Here is a 19,504-nt window from a genome sequence, read left to right as displayed (position 1 = left end):
AAAACGCGATCGGTGGCGCCGATGGCAACGCGCCGATCATTTCTCGCGCATTAGGCGCGTCAGAATAAAGACTAATGAGGCATTCAGCGAGGTGTTGGCTCTCTCTCGCCACTCTGCCTTCCTTCCTCTTCCTCATTTTTTTCCGAACATGCGTACTTTGTTGGTTCTTTCCGGGGCTGCACGGAGCGGGATGGTAGGCAGCGAAGGGGTGGGTGAGGGATCGAGAGGCGAGGAGGCGCTGGATCTAGACCCCGAGCCGAAGGCACACATACACACGCGCGGCTGGCACGACGAAGAGCGCGTAATTAACGAGCGACGCGCGCGGAAGGCAGCAAGCAGAGCGGCAGGCCGAGCGACGGAACGGGCATCACCGTCACGTGATTCCCTAAGCCGCGGGGGCGCCCGACGGAACGAACGCCGAGCGCTCGCTCGCGCGCGCGCGTGTGTGTGTGTCGCACTTGTTTCACGTCCGGCGTGAATGGGCGGCCCATTGGCTGCCGTGGAAAGCGGGACCTGGCCGGTTTCTGCCATTGGCGTGCCTTGTTTACCCTCGCAACTCACAGCTGATGTCTGCGAGGAGGCGGCGAGGGTAACCGCGAGGGGGGGCTTCTCTCTGCGAACACGCCGGAGGCAGCGGCGACGGGCGGCAAGCGACGGGGGCTGTTGCGGGCGGCTGGCTTTTTTTTCCTAGCGCGCGCGTGTGCGTGCGTGTGTGGTGTAGGGCTGCCGGTTCGGCGCGACGGACGAGCACGAGGTGCGGAGAAGGTGTCCGACAAAACCGCGCGCTGCCAACATAATGAGACATGAGCGTCAATTTTATGGACGGCCTCTTGGGAAATAGCGTCGCCAAGCCGCCGGACGCCGCAACGGTGGCCGCGACGGTCGCTTCCGCCGTGACGGCCGCCCCGGTGCCGTTCCGTCCCTACCAGACGACGACGGTGACGCGCGCCTCCTCGGACATGTACCCGTTCGTGCACGCGGCAGGGCCGCCGGCGACGTCGACGGCGTCGCCGCTGGGTTACTTCACGTCCATGGATCTGGCCAAGTCGGACGCGATGGCAGCGGCGGCGGCGGGATACGCGGCCGCGGCCCTAGGGCTGGGGCCGCACGCCGCCGCCGCTGCGGCCGCCAGCGGAGCGGCGACGTCGCCGGCCGCGACGGCGTCGTTGATGGCCTCCCAACAGTTCCTGGCCGCGGCCGAGCTCGCCTACCCGCTGCCCCGGCTCGGAATGATGAGGCCCGAGGACGCCCTGAACGACGTGCCCCGCTACCCGTGGATGGCGCTTGCAGGTGAGACGCGATGTCTGAGGAGGTCCGGCTGTCACGTCGGACACCCTCTGTTGACCCGCCGCACGTGCAGTGCACGTGCTGCCGAGATTCAGGACAACAATGGTGCTTGTGTCTGCGTCGAATGCGTATAAGTGACAGCGAAAAAGGAGCGAAAAACCGTCGAAGCACACAGACGCGTTATGCTTGACTCGAGGCACCGCACATGTTCCGAAACCAAAACGTGGCCTCTTTCGTCTCACATGTTCAATGACTCATAATGAAGGAATGAAAACACATCAGCAACAGGAAGCTACGTGCCTTTCCGGATGTCAGTGACAGATGTTAAATCATAACTCATAAAAAGGGAGTCTGCTAGCGGCATTGGCTTCAGCATAAGCAACCAGCGATATTGTATAACGAGAGTGGTGATCAAGAGGAGGAAATCTTATGCGGACTTCTTGTGGGAGCAATGACACGTGCCTCTTAAATATACGCGTACTTACAAATGTGTGGTGACAATGTTAAATTGCAGCGACGAGTTCATGCAAGCCAGGATGATGTAAAGATGTGCCGTAACAACTGCTCTGTATGTGGATGTCATATATCTGCACGATTGGCAATGTCTGCGGCTCTGTATTGCGTTACGAGAGACTCCGCGTCGCCTTATCATTATGCTTTTAGCTTCTAGGAGTTCGTCTTACCTGTTACTTTAATCCCAACCAGCGCATCCTTAACGATAAAATACTTTTCCGCCATTAGCACGCACATATAGTTCCGAGAATGCTATTGAAGCAAGTTCAATGTCTGTAAGCATGACGATCTTATTGACGTCAGTGACATACGCAGTTCTGAGAGGGACGTTCCGCAAGTTTTGGCAAAAGACAACCGCATCCGTGTTTGTGGCCCGTAGTTTCAGATATTGACGTACCACCTTATACGTATATAGGCGACATTTAAAGCTGCAGCCCACCTGTGAAACATTAAAAAGTCCCTGTTATTCCTCGTTTAACGGAACGAGCGCACTTTCACAAATATCGTCTGCTTATATTATTCGTGTATAGCGTGGCGAAGCTGTTGTCATTTCTGATTCATCCACCACGTGAGCATCCACCAACGTTCATTCCACGCATTCGTCGCCTCCACAATCCATGGCGCATGAACTCGTGGTCCATATTGCATGAGTCTCTATGGAGGTATATGCCTACATATATAGAGAGGCTGTTGCACAGTGTCACTGCCGTGTCTTTGTGAGATGTGTAGCGTATTGTGTGGCTTCAGGGACGTAGGTGTGTATTTACTGCAGTTCGATAACGGCGAGCAAACGAGGCAAGACGAACGAAGCACGCGAAAATCATTCTATGTTCATCGTTTCGTTTCACGAACGTACAGCTTCTTTCGTAAGTTTGAAAATCACTTCCCAAGTGAGAGCTATCGTCTGGCCCACTCTTGAGGCCATACCTAGCAGCACTGTGTTTGCGAAATTGAAGGCATAGAGGAGCACTATCTGTATAAAACTCATAATCAGAGTTAGTCTACTTATGTCAGTAGTGAAATGGTAATTCCAAAAGATGAAACTGAATTGAGACATCCTGTGCGTGATGACAAGAATTATTGCACTATTTAACAGTGACAATGCATCAAACTTGTAAACACAGAATCCTTTTAAATATTATCAATAAAGACATGATCTAAATACAACGTAAGGCTGTGAATTAATGAATATTTTGTTCCTGTTCTAATAATGTCCTGTTCCTGCTGTTTGTCCTCGTACTAATAATGAAGATATATATAGTCAGCGATGAAAACTTCACAAGCACCAAAAGTTCCTGAATAGGTGTTCCTGTATGTGTCCTGACGACAGGGTGCATGTGACGCAGCTGTGGTTTCGAACGACTTGGCTAATGCTGCACCTTCAGAAGGCGTGGCGACGAAGTGCAATAAGCTGCTTGCAGACATTTCTGCTTTTCCCGCATATAGGCGCAGGTGATACTGCGGAAGTTTGTTTACACACTGACGTAAGCTAACTAGCCCACTTTGGGCTATGCTATAGCCATCAGACCGAGCATTACCACGCCGTGGATCTTTATTATTATTATTATTATTATTATTATTATTGAAGTGATGTAATAGAAGAGGTTGGCGCCTTTAGGTAGCACCGGCTTCTACTCGTCGCTTGGCAAAGAAAAATATTGTCACAATGTTTCTTAGAAAATACGGCACATAAGTATCACAAAAACAGTCAGTCAGGCAATATCAGAAAGTGGTGTACATGAGTCCAGCGACCCACAGAAGGTAAACATGTATACAGTTGCATATGTAATCACGTGTGCTCCGCATTGTCCGAGAATACATAAAAGAAGTTCAGTTTCACAGACGCGTGCGCAGGCTGTAAGTACACACATAACATACTACATAAACTTTCGACAAATTAATGTGTCGCGTGATATCTTTCACTTTACGATCGCCAATCGGTGGAATGAACCTCAGTTGTCGCGCCCGGGCGAACGCCAGCTAAAACTTTCGGCCGTGTCAAACGTTTAATTGAAGTCGTTATTGTGAATGCCTAATGAAGCTTCGCCCTTATGAGTGTCGTAAAGCCCGTTTCTTTTTTCTTTTCTATTGCAACTGCTAGCTACAGGTATCTATATAAAAATTCGGGCATTTATTCATACTTGAGATAACAGTAGTTACTAGTGAACGTTAACGAATTGCCTGTATTTTATAAAATGGTTTAAAGTGAGCTATTTCGCCTTATGGCAACAGGTGCGATTAACGCGTGACAAAGAAAAATTAAAACACGGCAAAGGGGTTTCGTTAGAGGAAAGCCAAGGCACAGTTGGCTTTCGTAGCAAAAGCCAGAATACTGCAGAAACTCGCTATCATTAACATTTTTCTTGAATTCACTCCTTGCTAATGCACTTCTTTCTTTTAATATTTCCCTTTCTCGTTTTTATTCTTGATCTCAACAATATAATTGCAATGTCTCACTCGTTTAACTGAAAGAACGACAAATATCGTGATGACCCGGTGCAATAACCGTCTCGTTGGATGTGGTGGGGCAGTGTGCTTAGCTAAATTTCCGGAGCAATAATAAAATACGTCTGTGAACAGTACTACGCGAAAGGCATTCTATATAGACATATATAGTGGTAATGCGAACTGATAATAGAACTTGCGAGTTTCGCTTGGATTCGTGCGTTGGCAAATTCTCTTGGCAACGGCATGCGTTGCCAAGTATAGCATTGACTTGAACCGTTTCTTCGGTGTCTTCCTTGGAAATTCCAACGCGCTGACGCACCTGAAAGTGCGTTTAATTGTTCTACCACGAACGTTTACACGAAACGGTAAAATGTAAATTGACTGCGTATTTGCGTGCTTTACTGCAAATGACGTGGAAGCACGTATGAGCGTGGTGCTGCTACGTCAATACACGGCATGCAAGAAAAAAAAAATTATCTTTACATTGGCGTCGTGCAGTGGGCACACTGTTTTTACATCCTTGCATTCGAATAAGGTTCTGTGCGGATAGAAATTGTTGACTCGACATCGACATCGACACATCTGACTTGAACCAAAGGCAATTACAAACACTGCACACTGAACCGAAGTCATCATTTAGGAAATAATTTTGAAAATGCTTACGAACGAGCGGCTACGTTGACCTGGGGCCGAATTCACAAAGCTTTACGTTCGTAAGTGCTCCTAGAAATTGGCTGACCGCTTTCGGTAATATGTGTCGCGCATCAGGATTGGTTGGAATTCCCTCTTACGAATAATTCTGGCGTAAGAACGTTTTGTAAATACTGGCCCTGATTGTTGTCGTGGAGAGCACTGCGCGTAAGCTTCCCTTGTTCGACCAACCTCGATTATTCCTATGAACGTTTATTCCACTAACACCGTGGCTGCTTCAGCATCTGTTAAGTGCTTGTATGTTTCTTTTTGTTTTGTTGCCGATGCTTTATTCATGTCTTGCGTCAAGAACTATACTGTATGTACAGGCCGGTATATATGCTGTAGTTGAGCGCTCTGGAGTGATTGTCGCAATCATGGCTTCTTTACCATTCACAAAAAAAAAAATTCCGGACGCCGATGCCCGGAACTTCAAGTGTATTTACCTAATTACATGGGTGGGAGAGGACACAGGGGAAAAAAAAGCAGCATAAGCAGCTTGACGAGCTCATAGGCCTCCGCCGGTTCGAACCCTCAACCGCTTGCCAAGCGTACGGAACGCCATACAAAAGGTGACCCACCTCAATGTCTCGCTTCTCCTACGGAAGGGCGCATGTCCACAACTGACGTCATCTGTGGCTAGCGCACCTTCGCTGGCCAGTTCTTTCCAAGATAAGTGCTCGAAGTCCTCATAGAGACGTAAACTTCCTGCGGTAATATGATGCGTAATTAGATGCGTGCCCATAACAGCTCGAAATGCGCAATAAAAGTGCCGGTAGCGGCCTGGCATGCGCGACAATCTGCGCATGCGCACTACCGGCCCGCAATTGTTTTCGCGCGCTCAAGCCAACTACGCAAGCCGCTTACTAAAGCTATACTCGTTGCATTCGTAATTTACAGCCCTTTGTTCCGCCTGTCGTTACGTGCCTCAGCGCGCACAAAGAAGCGTAAAAAAAGGTTTCTTTGTCTCAGATGGCTTTAAGTTAGTTGCTTGTACGTAATTGCACACACATAAATGTGTTGGCCGTATCGCCCTGGGAGCGCCATACAATTCCTCAAGTTTTATCGCAGACTGCTTTCCTGTGCAAGTTCCCCTGGCGCGAACCAAGAAAGTGTGGCTTTTAACTCTGCATCATGTACCACTTTGCTTTTTATGAGCATGGTTTCTTATCTAGCAATCAGCTGCAAGGTTACCGAATTTTAATTGTATTGATAGTAAGGATATTCGTGGATGATTAAAGAAAAGTGTCCAAATGTATTTGGTTTTCTAATTTGTCTTTCATTCCCGTGATAGGCAATTTCGAGAAGAAAGAAAATTGCACTGCCTTCACGCTATACTGTCAGCACTGCCGGCTTAGAACGACAGTGGCGGCCCCTATAGCATTGTCTGGCACTCCGGAGTGACAGAGCGAGAAACAAATGTGCAGCAGCTGACAGCCAGGCAGAAATAGTAACTCGAACGCATAGCGACATTTCATTCTTATCAGATCATAACGGTGCTCGCGGAGAATGCAGAACATACGACATTTTTTTTCTTTTTATTTTATTTTATTTTCCCACCTGCGGCGAAACCGAACGCTTTGTTTTCGGCTAGAGAAATTCTGTAAACTCACAGTTCATACGGAGGTTACTGACCTTTCATGACTTATCGTATAGCTGCCATCAGCGCAGCACCGCCAGCCAAAGCCACGGAGAACGATCAATGAACTCCGGTGACGGCTTTGTGCGTATCAAATAACCGAGTGTCGCGTGACGCAGCAGAAGTGAAATCGGTAAAGAACGTTCAATCAAAACGACCGTTAATTTCCGCGAAATGTATACTCATTAGGATAAAAGATGAAATGAAATAAGGTAGTTTGACACCTGTTGTTATGGCCGTTGACTCAGCATTTCTATTGCTGACCTCCCAGAGTTGCTATTTAAATGTCGCTCTATAGTGAGCCGCTTGTTTACCTTTCGGTCGCAGTAACATGCAATCTTTGGACAGGAAATTAGAAATAAGGTGTCCTTTTTTGTTTTCTCTTTGCCTCAGCGTTGTGAGCTAATTGTGTTGAGTGATTATAATGGTGTAGGACAAACCACGTTACCTCGTACACAGCGCAATGGACGCAACTTCTACTGCCCTCCTTAACATGTCAATATTGTCTTGGTCCGTATCAGTTTGTCAATAACGTCGATAACACAGAAACGTGTGTACGTGTGTGCCCGTGTGCGCGTGCTTGCGTGTTTTCGTGTGGATATTGTTGTAACAAAGCCTAATTTTAGAAAAAACGAAAAGACATCTTTCTCTATCTGAACGTCTCATAACAGTTGTGAGGTTTAAAAAAACCTAATTGCCGTACGATGTACAACATACCTTCAAAACAGCTTGTCTCGTTCACTTAACCTATTGGCTGTCATGCTTCGTGCTTCGTGAACAGCGTATATATATAAACGCTTCTGTACTTAGATTTAGGGGCATGTTAGAGAACCGCAGGTGCTCAAAGTCAATGTCCCCCACTGTGGCGTGCCTCATACTCAGATCGTGGTTTCAGCATGTAACAACAAACCCAGAATGTAATTTTTCATTTAAGGGTGGATAATTGGACGTTGCTTTATAATGCGTGTAGAAATGATGCTTTCGTTCATAAAGTATTCTACGGTTTTGTCTTTCTTTAACGCATTTTTCATTAACCACTATACGTGGTAAACCATGTGGTCACGCTATTTTTGTTATGTTGAAGAAAAAAAAAATGCCAATACGGAAAGCAGTGCAAAAACATGATTCACGATTTTTGCTGACTTACTTATCATTTGTACCTGGAGTGCCATATGCAGCCTCATAGAATAAGTCATATATTTGAAAATTATCAATTTAGTGAGTATTCTCACCGCTCGGGAGATTCGGTGCAGAAGTGTGGTCTATGGACTACTTTCAGCATGTCATGTTAATCAGCAAGATGTTGCATTTGATGGCCTGATGTGAACAGTTGGCAGCAAGCAGACCCACGGAGCATTCAAGTGTTACAGAAGAAGAAACTACGTTCGCAGCGCTACTAAATTGCACTTTTAGCTGACAGGCTCTAAGTATATGTACAAGCAAAACAGAAAAATTTGACGAACGCAAGGAGTGATGACGTATGTCGCTGTCAGTCGCACCCACGTTTCCGCTATGGAGAACGTCACAACGGCTCCATGCATATCCAAGCTTCGCTCTTGAGATCGCGGCTGAAGGCATGCTGACGCACATGCTATATAGAGCAGTGTGCGAATGCAAACAGACTGCGTCATCGCATTTCGCGTTGACGATACTTATATGTTTTACGTGTGCAGCGGTCAGTGTTTTTAACTGCATAGAGAGAGAGAGAGAGAGAGAGAGATGCGAAAGAAACTATAAAGGCTGGGAGGTTAACCAGAAGGGCAAATCAGGTTTGCTACCCTACACTGGGAAACGGAGTGTGAGAAGTATAAATAAGAAGACAAGAAAGTAACGACAGACAGAGAGTACAGACAGGCGATCACCGCCGGTCACTAATGCCGCGCACTATATGACATCAACGAATCACGGGAAGAACTATGAATGCCAGTCCTGGCTACAACCCTTCGTACATACAGATCCGTCGTCTTTGAAGACTGTATAGCAGTTCCTTCGTCGCTCTCATGCATGCTATACGATGGCTTATCAGGTCGGCATTAAAAAAAAAAATTGTTTGCTCCGGCAATGGTTTGTGATCAACGCGAGCTAGCGCAGTCGCAAGCGATCGTCTCTGTAAGCGAGAATGCATAGTTCAGTAAAGCACTTGGCATCGTTGTTTGCTTAGTTAGTCCGAACATTTATTTGCGAACCGGCAGCAAAGTATATACTTCACGTTTCTGCATAACCTCGCTTTTCCAATGGTGAGGCGCGCATGCGACAGCAGATTATATTTTTCCGGGAAGGATGCAGTCAAAGTTGTCATTTGCTTTATAGGACGATGCGTACTAAAGAATGTGATCGTGTTGCGAAACTTGAGCATAAAACAAGGCGGGCGTAAGTGCAAAATCTCCTTTTAATGTACTTTGAATAAAAACGCAGGTTGCTTTGTCCCTATACCTGTACATGAAGGGCGGTATGTCAATAAAGTATTGGTAAGTTTGCGCTATATGATTGTAGGTATCGCTTGTAGCCCGCTTTTTTGCGCGCTATCCTTGCGCGCTATTGTGATGGATAAGCAACCTGACCGAGATTTTGTCAGTGTATGGCGCAATCCTGTAATCCTGTCCTTAGGCGGTACGCTGCCCAGTCGGAGAATTGCTATACATGAACATGCGCATGACTCGACTGCGCATGTGTGTAGCTAGCTGTCGCATGGCTCATGCTGCCTACTGAAATGAGAGCGGAATCCAATCTGCTCTATTGTCCTCTATATAATCGACTGTCGGGCTTATGTGCGCATGTCAGCAGAGGTTGAAATTGCGATGGATTAGCTGTCAGACGGGGATGTGGGAATGCTTTCTTGTTTTCACTTAGCTGTAATTGGCCGTGTCATGCGCGCATTTTCGCGTAAAAGTTTAGACGAATATATCCGGTCTTTTTCTGACTGGCGTGCTATAACTATTTCATGTTGACAAACAATACATCGTCATTCATCAGAGACGCACCTTCCTGCTGAGTTTGGCGGGTTTTGTTGATTTTGAAGGGGCAAAAAAAAAAAAGGAAGATAGTAACCGAGTTATAATGACAGAATATCCGTATATAAGTCTATCATTGTTTGCTGTGGGCCAATATATGACTTTGTTGCGCCGAAAATTGCCACCGATACTCCCGCGGCCGCTCCTCACTATGAATCACCTGCGACAAAACGAGCGAGTTGACTTAATCCCCACGTGACTTCTCTCTCTCTCTGCCGCTCTCTGTGAATCGGCCACTTCTGACGTCACGTCAGAGGCACCATATTGCAGGACAGGTGCCGCCACTCCTATTTTCCATTTACGCCTTCGCTGCGAATGCCGAATTCGTGATTACAGAAACCTAAACTTTCAATATATATAGCTCGACATAATATTTAATTTTAGCGTCCCTTTCACCGCACCCGGACGAAACAAAGTAATTTTGTCTTTGGTGAAAGGCGCTGAATGAGGACATCAAGCATCGATGAACGACATATTACGACCATGCATGCCAAGGCGGATGGATGCAGGGGCACACTGCGCCATCTATAACGTTAAACTGAACATCACATCGAACTTCGTGTATCACGTGGAACGCGTATGCGTTTACCAGTACAGCAGCAAACTCATTTCAAGCATCTGACAATGCCTGTGGCCGACTGCTGGAATTTGAGAGCGCTAGAGTTATTATAAGCCTACTGACGTGCTTGTTTTAAAGGTTTCCTTCATCATTCCTAAATATGTGGCTACTGCCTTAGCCTGCCCGTTTGATGACGTCAAAAATATGATTGACGTAATGAGGTAATCTACATGGGCGTCATCAGCTCATGCTCATTCCAAGAGCATTCATCCAACTCGTTTCCAGTGTGTGAGGCGCCGGAGTGCATTCGATCATCTCGTTTGTAATGTGAGAGGCATTGCTTAGAAACCTGCACTTAAAATTTCAAAGTGTGCATTACCGAGTACAAGTGCGTGTGGGGAGCCCTTACAGATTACCCTTCTACGCCATTTAGTTTCCTCTCCGACAAACCTCATAAACGTAATGAGGAAATTCGCAGTTTATAGAGCGCACCTGGATCGCGTATAGACTGTACGTGGCACCTGTGATGACGGAAAACAAAACGCCGCCGCGCTACAGCTGCAAATTTAATCGCGGGTTTCCCATTAGGGAGCTTTTAAGTTGTCTATATAACCGCTTCGACTTACAGGCAGACCTCAAGCGTTCTGACGCGGGACGATATATCTCGCCGGCTCAGCCTCCTTAGTGAGTGGGTTCTTTGGCAAGGACGTATGCTTATACACCCTGAACGCAGAGTAATCGAAAGGCGCAAATGGATTTCAGAAAGGCTGGGCATCGTATCTTTTCTTCGAGGACTCTCTTCTCTCTCTCGCTCGTCATTAACTGCTTTTCCAACACCGGCTTGAGTTTTTTTACGAACGTGGGTGGAGCGGAACGCGATCCTTATCAGTATTCCTATCTTCTTTCTTTCTTCTTAATTTTTTTTGTTTTTTTTTTCAGCGCAGGTAGTACGCTTAATAAAAGCAGTGGCGTTGTTCCGGAGAACCACAAGAATGCACCACGTTACGCGCATAAATGCTTGCGCAGAAAAGGAGGTTGACATTAATGGCGTTTGTTAAGGATAAAACGAGTGTGTCTGAGAGTAAGATAGTGAGTCAGTCTATCGACGAATAAATAAAATCGCTTCAGCCAACTACGTCTCAAGGAAAGAATGACGTACACGGCGTGTTGGACGCCGTGATTTCAGTCGGTAAGATTTGAGATTTAGGCTGCGAGAACTGGTTTTTTAAAGCAAATTCGCGGGCTTGGTGGCGATTGGAAGTGCTGTTGAGGAAGTGTGAACAGTTGCCCCGTTGAGATAACAAACGAAGTGGCCACTTTAAAATGTGATTGTAGTGCAAAATAGTTTGCGACGGCAGAAATGCTTTAAAATGGACGCCTTATATTTTTGTCTTAAATGTGCGGATTCACTGGAATAACTTAGTCGTTTATTATTCGTTGTGAGTACGCATACAGCTGTTCCATAAATGTAACTGTATTTAGTGATGATTCAGAATTTGGCGCTTTGTGTTTGTTAAATGACGTTGTGGTACGCAAAACACGCTTGTTTTTGTTTTATTTTTGCAATTTTGTCTAGAAGTTTTGTTTCTCCGTCTTTCACTGGCATTTGCAGATTGCAAATGAATGCGGGTCAAATTCATTGTCGGAAATAAGAGATGCTCTCATGAGCATGATTTCTTGTTGCAACCAAGTAACAGGAAAACTTTGGTACACTTGCCATAAAGTTGCCTGATGTTCTGTTTTAATTAAGAGTTTCAATGAGGTTCGCCTACATAGATTCGATTTTATGTCATGTTCACGTTAAGTTGACAAATGTTTTGTTTTGCGTTTGACCAACACGATGACCTAAGACAGCATAAATGCATCGTGTGGTGCAACTTTCGGGAGTTTAAAATGGATATATACAAAACCCTCTTTGGCTCACTTTATTAGTGATGCACTCTGGTCGACTTATTAAACATGAAATCATAATTGGCACCGATATATACGATGCTTTGAAAACAAGGCTTTGTATTCTCAAATCAGTCAGTCTCCTTGTTTGTTAGTTTCTCAGCAGCCAGTCAGCTTGTTTTGTTCTTTTCTTCATAGATCAGGAATATTGTTAGGAATTTATTGTTGAGCTTTTCTTGTTCTAAATGACGAATATAATCGTGCACGTTTTGACACATTCACCGCAGCAGAAAAAAAACGTTTATTTACAGCGAAAAGCAGTCAAGCACGCTTGAATCTGCCTACGTCAGCGATGTTCAGTTGTAGAAGGTCATAGAGCGAGAGAAAGTATACGGTGTGTGACAATAAGGACAGGAAGGTGTATGCAAATGAAAGAACACTTTATCTATACAGGCATATTTCCTATGCACCTTCGTGTCCAAACCCGTGTTACATAAAGGGCAAAGTGAGATTCGGGTGACCTCCAAGTAATTCAAATACCGATTAGGTTTTCTTAAGGCGAATGTCTATATACCGCTAAGAAAGAACAAAATAAGCAGTTCCCAGAAAAGAAAAGAAGAAAAAAACATTTTAATGTGGCACGTTTTGTCCTTCAGTTTCAGATATCCCTCGATAAGAGAACACGGGACGTATTCTGAAACGTTCCACTTCGGCGATATTTCTTTTTCGCTTTCAGGCGCGCGACGATTGGCTGTTTTAGCAAAATTGTATGAGCTGATTGGCTGGTTACGCCCGACGTCATTCAATTTTGCTCAACCAGCCAATCAGCGCGCGCCTGAAAGTGAAACAGAAATATCGCCGAAGTGGAACGTTTCAGAATACGGCCCCACAACGCGAACAAGCGTGGTGTCTGCGGTATACGTACGCAGTCTGGGAGAACCGAAAAGTTGGAGGAATCTTGAAATAATATCGAAGAAGCAAGCAAAAAAAATTAATCAATACAATGCAGGATCGTGGTTTTGAATCTCCTCCGCCGCGGCATGGATGGAGAAGTTAATATTTCGCCAGTAATAGGGCACGCAGACCTCCCGTCGAGTCCTCATCAGTTCGACCGTTTTTCACGAACGCTTGGTGCTATTTTCTTTCTTTCTTTTTCTCTTTCTTCTCTCTCTCTTTCTTTTTTGCATTTAACGCTCGCCGCACATAGTCCCCGGCAAGAGTCGCGTCAGAAACCTCGGCTCGCAGCGTCACAAGCCGATGCGGTGCGCCTTCTCGCACCCTTTTCTTTTCGCACGTCCCACATAACCCTTTCCCATCCACCGTCACCTCCAGCCACAGCTCCCCCTGCACTCAGAAGTGCGCTGGGCGTTTTCAAGTGACTCATTACGGGTGCTCTATACTAATACGCAAAAAGACAAACGCCTATATCGCCCGCTGCCGCCCTCCCCGATCCGTACAGCGCGGTAGAGAACTTCGCTGCCGCCGCTAGTATATACCGCAGCCACTTGAGAACACCTTCGCTCTTTATTGGGCGGGATTTATATGCCCGCTCGGCGCGCCACGATGGCTCAGGGAACTGGGAACGCGTTAGGAGCTCGGATGCCGTAAATCACGGGCTTTGACTTAAACCCTTCTCGCACCCCTCCCCCCCGCAAACGCCCCCTTCAAACAGCTTCTCTGAGCCCTGTTTCACGGTGACCTTGAAATTCCTGGCCCGGCTCCGCCGTCTCTCCGAGTGTTCTGTGAGCTCTATAACGCTACGTAAATACACAGACATCGCGCACTACACTCCGCGGGCCACACCACATGCCGAGAAACAACCCCGAACGCTTTTGTCCCGTGACGCTGTTTTTTTATGTTTTTTTTTTTTTTTTTTGGGGGGGGGGGGGGGGGATGAAGCGCTGCTTGTGGTGCGTGCGCGTACGCACTTACGTTTGTGTGCGTGCGTACGTGCGTACATGCGAACGAGCTAGAGACGCTCCGATCGCAGCGGTCGCACTACACGCTTCGCAGAGTCGCGGCTACAACCAACGAAAATCTATTGTCCTTTAGCTTGTACGTATGTACTATAGGTGCATCGCTGATATCCTCGCCATTTGCGGCGATCTCAATTGGGGCACACAGTCGAAGCCAATGCTATATACGCAGACGCGACGCGGAACAGGTTTTTCGGCCCCAAACTGTGTACAGTCGACATGTAAGCGAGGGATTGAGTTAATTTTTTCTTCTCCTTCTTTTTATGATAACTGCGCGTTCCGGGCGTTTTGTTTGATGCACTGAAAGGCTAGCTGGGTGTGTGGTGCCCCCTCGCGTTCCTGTTGGTTCGAGGTGCGGCAAACAGATCGGCCGCTCCCTGCACACTGTGTACTTATACACATGCGCGCACTGTTCAGCGCAGCTTTCTTGACAGGTAAATCTCTTTCTTTCTTTTTTTTTACGCCTGGCTCCGATGTTCTTTTATGTAGTACAAGCTGCGACAAGTAGAACGTGTGATTTAAGTTTGATTTGCGACTCGAATTCTACATCTATAAAGTGTCACCCCCCGCCCTACTGGCCCTCTCGAGCTACTCTCCTATTGTGGCTTCACCTCACCTCGCGCAAGGCGTCATAGCTCGTGGCGCTGATTGTGCGGCGTTTCTATTTTTGGCGCTGTTTCGGTCGCGCCCCCGCAGTCTCGTTTAATTTGTCCCCATTCGAGGTTTAAAAATGTCCCATTGTTGTGTCGAACGTATCGGACGTTGTCGCGGGCTGTATTTACGGCTCGGGATAAGCCAGACTACGGCGCGCACAGTCGGAGACGAAGCGATCCTAAATTTTATATCCCCGCCATGTGTCGCACGTGTATACCGTGTATGAGTATACGAGCACGTGCTGAAAAAGGAAAGGAAGAAGAATGGAAATGCGTTGAAGGCATATTCTCTTTGCGTTGCGTTTCCTTTATTGAGTCGACCCTGGAGCAGGAATATTTTGTTCTTGTTAGCTCACCAATATTATTTTCACGCAAATGCAATATGCAGTTGAATCTCGTTGATACGATTCTGCATAATACGTTTTTTGTTATATACGTTTTTTCTTACATATATACGATTATTTTCGGATAGTACGATTGTCGGATGATACGTTTTAGTTTCCGCTTCCCTGTAAAGATCGTATCAACGAGATTCCACTGTATACCGCCATTTCGCCTTGGTTTCCATGGAACGACAACTGAAAAGCGGCGAAACACAATTCAGTTGCGATGTCAAAAAGAAAAGAAGGAAAGATGGCAGCTACCTCTCAGGTGAAAAATAATCACGTTCGTAGTTTCGAACAAGCTGCTGGACACTCAGAGCTGTAACTAGCCCAGTATACCGGGAATTATGGCTGTGTACGTTTAACTGGAGTGTTAGGTACAATAAACATTCCCAACGATGCCCAAGAGTGATGGGAGTCAGGAATGCCATTTTCGAGCTAGCCAGAGTTCGCGCACAGACTTAACAATGTATGCAGTACGGAAAATCGAACGCTATTTCCATGTGCCATGTTATTACTTCCCTTAGCTCTGCATCTCGCTTCAGTCTCTCACGCAGAGCAGCTTGCACATGCAATCGTCTCGTTTTCTTCTTTTTTTTTTTTTGTATCTCTGTGTACAAGGGCGAACCATGTTTTCTTCTGTTTTCTGTCCAATGTGTGACTACATGCCACCGACATTGCTGAACCATAATATAACCTCGGTGATCACTCGCGTCTAACTCATGCACGATGCACTGAATGGCTACCTCGTGAGGAATTTCAGTTCTTAGCACTCGCACGTCGTCTTTTACCTGAAGCTTCTTTAACCTTTATTCTTGGAATTACTCATGAGAACGTTTTATTATAGCCTATGATCACGGGATAGCCTGACACCTATGGCATCGTGTTCCCTAAAGGATGTATTTATCACTGGAGAGACGAACAAGAAAGCAAGACACAACCGAGGACACGGGCGATAGCATCCAACTTTTTTATTCAGGACATACAACGCAGTCATGAAGGCTTTTCCATCGGGACGTGGGGACATGTTCTCCCTATAGAATGTGTTACGAGGCGGTATGACGTACACGCATGCAACCGCTGTCCCTATTAATGGATTTGAGCAGGGGCTTATGTTGACTTACCACAGTCGAGGTTATACTATGGCGATGTTGACTGGCGGATCTACATATACAGTTTTCCTCTTATTTGGACACCGGTGTAGCTTCCACTGTGTTCTTAAGTTGTCGCTGACCATATACAGGTTCCTTTCTCATCGTGATGTCCTTAATCGGCATGAGATGTAATCGATATTTTTTCTTTTCCTGTTGTCAGCGCGTGTCTCTCATTCTCTGCCTACCTTTATCGTCGTCATCACTCTCTGTCGGTTTTGTGTCAAATATGTACACAAAATGAAGTAAAGGTATCCTTGTGACGCATTCCGTGGCAGCGTCAAGCGTCACGTTTCACCAAGAAACAGACCCGGTTCGGTGCGTTCCCAGATCGTAATTATCTTCCTCACGTACACATTCCATTTTGTTGTCAACACGATGATGATAAAGATGGTGATAGCGATTATATAAGAAACCTAGCTACTACGGCGATGGCTACGACCTGCGAGCTTACGCGTATACGCCCATATCAAACAGCTTCGAATTCTGTCGTATTGAATCTGCAGCGGTTTCCTACCATTAGGTTAATGGAAGGCGCGTCAGCAGTCATACAGCTCACGTAACAGTTGTGTAGAACGCTTGAAAGGTGTTCTCAGAATATTTCAGTATCACATTTCGGTGAATGAAAGTTTATGCTTTTTTCGTCCTTTCTTCTTGCTTTGCTTTAAAAAAAAAGTGTCGTATTTGCGTGGAAAGTGAGCGTTCCGCTTTGCGCGTTGCAGTCAACAGCATCAAACCATCCAGTAAAGATGGGTCGCCAAGCCGTGCCCGGGAAGTTATCCAAACGCTCTTGACAAGCGTGAGAAAGGGTGTAGTTTCGTGCCAAGCCTGTGATTCGATCAGCTGCCTGGCATCGTACTTTACTCGTGTTTATTTTTGGGCCTACAGAATTACGCCGACCCCGTGAGGGCGGCTGTATGCATCTATAAGGGCCTTAGCATCTTCGTTCCCGCCATTACTTGCTTCTATACGTACCACGAAACGTGAACAGCCATGCGAGTAAGATGCATACCGCACCGTGTGCGTGCTCTTTGTTGTTCGTTGAGTCACGAGTGCGTACGCTTCGATAGTAACGGCGCCTATTGAGAATCAATATGTGGCCGCAACGTTCGCGTATGGTTCGAACTCACGACCCTTATCCGGCTTGGTTGTTAATCCCGACGAAAGCAGGACGCGAGCGTCTGTGCAGCCGCGACGTGCAACCGTATATTGTATGCTACATGCTCGCACAGTGGCGCGCATGACTGCGCGGCCAACACCGCGAGCGTTTACGCTATACCGAATCGACGCATGCGAAAACACTTAATCCTCCATCCCTACCACCCTCTCCTCGCCTTCTTTCATCCCACTGCCATTTTGTTCTCGAGGCACCAACGTTCACACCAGCAACAGTTGCAGGGACGCATGGAGCATCGAACCTCTCTCTCCACCTCCCGCGCGAGGAATTATTCTGCGCGGCCCGAGATTGTAGCGAAAGATTAACAGCGAAACATAACAGAGGCAAGCCGAGATTTCCTAAGCCCACCCCATTCCAATTGCGCGGTAAATACGCGGCTCTTTCTCGTCTTTAACAAAAAAAAAAAGAAAAAAAAAAGAAGAAGACGACGACCCTCCTCTCCCTTTATCTTTTTTATGAACCAGCCCGCGCGTGTATATTCAGGCCCCCATCTTACTTCGGTGGCTAATCTCGTCTATCGATTGCGAACCGCAGATCTATATACAAACACACATGCCGATCTATATACTTCTTTACGACTCCTCTTATTGCCGCTACCTTGCGGGTGCGTATACGCTGTATATAACTACCCTCTCTCTCTTCATACTCGAGGTTTCTCGAAAGCCTCTTCTTTCTCACTCTTCGTAGCCCGAAGCGGTTTCCAGGAGCCGCTTTTCCCTTTCCCTTTTACCCTCTCACCCCGCTTTCAAGAGCCGTATAATCGCGAGCGGCACAGCGTACGTATAAATCCCGTGCGCGGGAGAGAAGGAACTATATAGCGAGCTATCGGCTACGCTGATCGCGGGCGCATTTGACGTCGTCGTCGTTGTGTAACCCGCGCCAACTGCCGCCGTCCGACGATAGCGCGACGGCGGGAAAGGAGGAAGGATGGTTTACCCTCGCACAAAAGGATAAATGGCCACCGGGGCCGCTAATGTGACTCTTTGTAAGGTAATCACGGACCGCGACACGTTAAGGGCGCCGAGATCGGCCCGCGTGGTGCGGCAGCAGAGCTACCTTGCGGGCCGGTATGTAGTATAAGTGTATACTGTACAGGCTGTCTTATATGCCCTCGCGAAGAGTGCATGGTTCTCGGTGCGCGCGCGGATCTTATAGCGGTGAAGACGCGAACGCACGCACTCACACGCGCGGCCACTTTGTCGATGCCGTGTCGATGGCGCGCCAGCTACGCGCTGCTCTTTATATTTCGTCCGCAAACGAGCGATAAAGCACGCATTACAATCGTTATGCGGTCGGGTGCGAGGATAACTGGAACGACTTCGTCTTTCTTTCTTTTTTTTTTCTTTGCGGTTTCCTCGGTTCATTATTGTTACTGCTCTTTTCTCGGGCGCTTGTGCGTGCGTTGTCGACGTCGTAGAGTCGTTGGCGCGTCGTTTGGCGCTCCACGTTGGGTTGTACGGCGCGAGTGCCGTGAGATACGCTGCACCACCGGGTGACCTCGCACTTTATTTTTTTTTGTCTCTCTCTCATACACGGCGTCGTCTTTAGCAGCTTGGTCACGTGCCTCGTATACGACGACGCACGTATTGTACGAATAACCTGACCCCTGCGCTGCGCGGCAGGCGGAAATGGAAAACTTTATTTTACGTTCGTAATGGGTGTCTCGGATCTCCTACGCGGCACTTTAATTACCGGTGACGATGGCGGCATAAAAGACTGGTTTTCTTCTTTTAATCCACCACGAAGAAAAATGCGTCCGTTTTTTTTTTTTTTTTTTTTTTTTTGGGCTGTGGTGACAAAACGTGGGAGACCATGCTTGCTAATAATTATATTCTGGGGTTTTGGGCACCGAAACCACGGTCTGATTATGAGGCACGCCGCGTAGTGGGGGACTCTGGATTAAATTTCACCACCTGCGGCTCTTTACGGCGCCACCTATAGCTGAGTACTCGAGCATTTTAGAATTTCGCCCCACACCGAAATGCGACTGCTCCGGCTGGGATCGAACCTCCGAGCTTGAGCTCAGAAGCACAACGCCATAGTCACTGGGCTACCGCGACGAGGGACCATGCATGCTTGCTTAGCCTTCGGGCTTCCTCTACGTATACATATACGAGAAGACGATCC

The 19,504-nt window shown here is 47.1% G+C and overlaps 1 protein-coding gene across 1 annotated transcript in view; it reads left to right on the top strand.

Annotated features, from left to right (window-relative positions):
- Positions 1 to 381: 381 nt before the first annotated feature.
- Positions 382 to 19,504, top strand: part of LOC119455555 (homeobox protein abdominal-A homolog) — an 84,657-nt gene continuing 65,534 nt past the window's right edge. The window contains exon 1 of the mRNA XM_037716956.2: positions 382 to 1,290. Coding sequence (XP_037572884.1) covers positions 804 to 1,290 — 487 coding nt within the window. The 5' untranslated portion in view covers positions 382 to 803. The remainder of the gene's footprint in view (positions 1,291 to 19,504) is intronic.

The sequence above is a fragment of the Dermacentor silvarum genome, chromosome 6 (assembly GCF_013339745.2).
Source record: "Dermacentor silvarum isolate Dsil-2018 chromosome 6, BIME_Dsil_1.4, whole genome shotgun sequence".
NCBI classification, from domain to species: domain Eukaryota; kingdom Metazoa; phylum Arthropoda; class Arachnida; order Ixodida; family Ixodidae; genus Dermacentor; species Dermacentor silvarum.
Note: the sequence above shows the minus strand (reverse complement) of the source record. Positions and strands in the feature narration are given on the sequence as shown.